Source organism: Arachis ipaensis, chromosome B09, assembly GCF_000816755.2.
Source record: "Arachis ipaensis cultivar K30076 chromosome B09, Araip1.1, whole genome shotgun sequence".
NCBI lineage: Eukaryota > Viridiplantae > Streptophyta > Magnoliopsida > Fabales > Fabaceae > Arachis > Arachis ipaensis.
Window position 1 is genome coordinate 136,840,739 of NC_029793.2, and position 2,103 is coordinate 136,842,841.

Consider the following 2,103-nt stretch of genomic DNA (forward strand, 5'->3'; position numbering starts at 1 on the left):
CAAGTTGTTTTTTTTTTTTTTTTTTTGTGTGTTTTAGCCCGGTGGTGTAACTATGCAATCAACCAAGTTTAGTCGGGGCACAAAGGAAGGTCGAGGAGATACTAGCATTTGGACAGACACCCCTTCTGACAGAGCCCAAAAGGCGAAGATGAAGTATTTATCCTCAATTCCTCTTTCATTATTGAATGCTTTGGGTTATCAATTTCATTTCCCTTAAACAGTGTCAACCACTGACCATATTGAAGAGGCATATAACAATGCTGTTTATATGGCAGTTATTTGGAAGCATACAATGAAGCTACTGCGCTTGCCTCGAATGAAGAGGAAAAGAAAAAGGCTAGTGCGGATGCAGAGTTGGTGGACAAATACAACAAGGCAAAACGATCAAAAACGTTGATGCAGAAGCATCAAGAAGAGGTTTCTAACAAGTCCAAGAAAAAATCGAAGCAGCAGAAGCCAGAGAAGGAAGAGTGGGTGGGTCAACATCCATGGAAGCCGTGGGACCGCGAAAAGGATCTGACAGCTGGAAGGAAAAGTGTAAAACTTGATGCAGAAGGCATGTCGCAGGGCTTATCTTCAAGGTTTTCTTCCGGAAACTTCCAGAGAAACTTTCTATGAATGATTCGATTAGGAGTTAAGATGTCATCTTTGAAGCCCTTTTGCCTGGACAGGATCTGTTCAATGAAACTTCTTAGAAAATTGATTTGTCTTCTAATGGTTGGTTCCTGGCATTTTTCGACATCGTCGTTCATCTTTTTTGACGAACTCTTCTTAGAGGAACTGATCCCCTGTAGTTAAATGCATACCTGCCTGTAGGTGCTGCTGAGTACAGCCATGTGCTTCTTGCTACGAAGAATTCTAATCATTCAGTTGCACTCGGATGAACACTGAATATTCTCTGGTGAAGTTCATTGAACAAATGGCTTGGTTCTAGCTACCATACAGATTGTGCATTTATCAAGCATGTTAATCTGTATTATCCATTGTGCTTGTGCCCTTGTTTATACCAGCCAGGAACATACTACAGATATAGTGACTAGGATTCGACCTCTGTAGTAAGTTTATATTTTTCACTGAATTATTATAGGGAATGTAACATTAAATCTTGCGCTATACAAGTTGAGTAATTTCCATGTTAATAGTTGGCTATATAGTTTGAACATTTTTTATGAGGTAGTCAAAAGTTATAACCTATCTTTATGTTGTATTGTTCTGCCTATCTCCTAAGCTTTTTCCCCTTGAGTAGTTCTCTTATTTGTATGTAATATATAATAACTTCTGACCTTATATATAACTTCTCCCTGACATAAATATATAAAAAATAATTCTTTTTTGGCTCTGAGACCCATATGTTTGTGTGTATGTGTGGAGCTTCTATTAACAGAGGTTGGGAAAAAAACCTATAATGATTTTGAAGTTTATTACATCAAAACCCTGTCCATCATCATCGGGTGTCCAAAAGCTGCACAATTAGTTGTTTGTTGCTAACTTTTTATGAAATCAAAATTGACAAATTTTTTAAAGGAATGAGCAAGTGGTGTTGGGAATGATTTTGTTTTGCCAGAGCATATAGCATCTTAGAGGGAGAGGGAGGGTTGAAGCATTGTTTAAGGTGTCATTAAAGCACAAATAGTTAGGGTCTCATTGGATAGGTCTATAAGTAACTTTTTCTTACTTTTAACTTATGAAAACTTATAGCATTAATGTTTGGTATAATTTTTAAAATCAAATTGTAGCTTTTTTAAATGTTATTTAAGTGTTTATAAAAAAGTTAAAAAAATGACTTCTTTTATAATAAAAATTTTTTTATCACTCTTTTTTTAAAATAAATATTTTTAAGACTAAAAAATTAAATACAAAATAATTTATTTATAAACTACTTTTAATATAAGTGTGGATCTTAGTTAAAGATGTCAAACAACTTTAACTCATCAATTAAAGATGTGACTTGTGAGCTTAAGTTTTTCATAAAAAGTTAGTTTATACCCAATATGTATAAGCAACTTTTGTTAGAAGGTGAACTTTTTGTTAGTGTGTATACGTAAATGAAAAATATTTATTTAATTATTTTTTATACTAAAAACAGCCATCGAAATCTATTAT

At 34.0% G+C, this 2,103-nt stretch overlaps 1 protein-coding gene across 3 annotated transcripts in view; it reads left to right on the forward strand.

Moving 5' to 3' along the window:
- LOC107618276 (chromatin assembly factor 1 subunit A-B) overlaps positions 1–1,206 on the forward strand; it is a 5,260-nt gene extending 4,054 nt beyond the window's left edge. The window contains exons 10-12 of one of the 3 annotated variants that reach the window (XR_002353555.1): positions 38–153; positions 276–717; positions 795–1,206. Coding sequence is in view for 1 of the 3 variants with exons in the window: in XM_016320291.2 (XP_016175777.1) it covers positions 38–153; positions 276–618 (459 nt within the window). In the remaining 2 variants the exon portion in view is untranslated. Of the gene's footprint in view, positions 1–37; positions 154–275 lie in introns of all 3 variants that reach the window. The other 2 variants (XR_001615179.2, XM_016320291.2) reach the window with 2 other exon arrangements.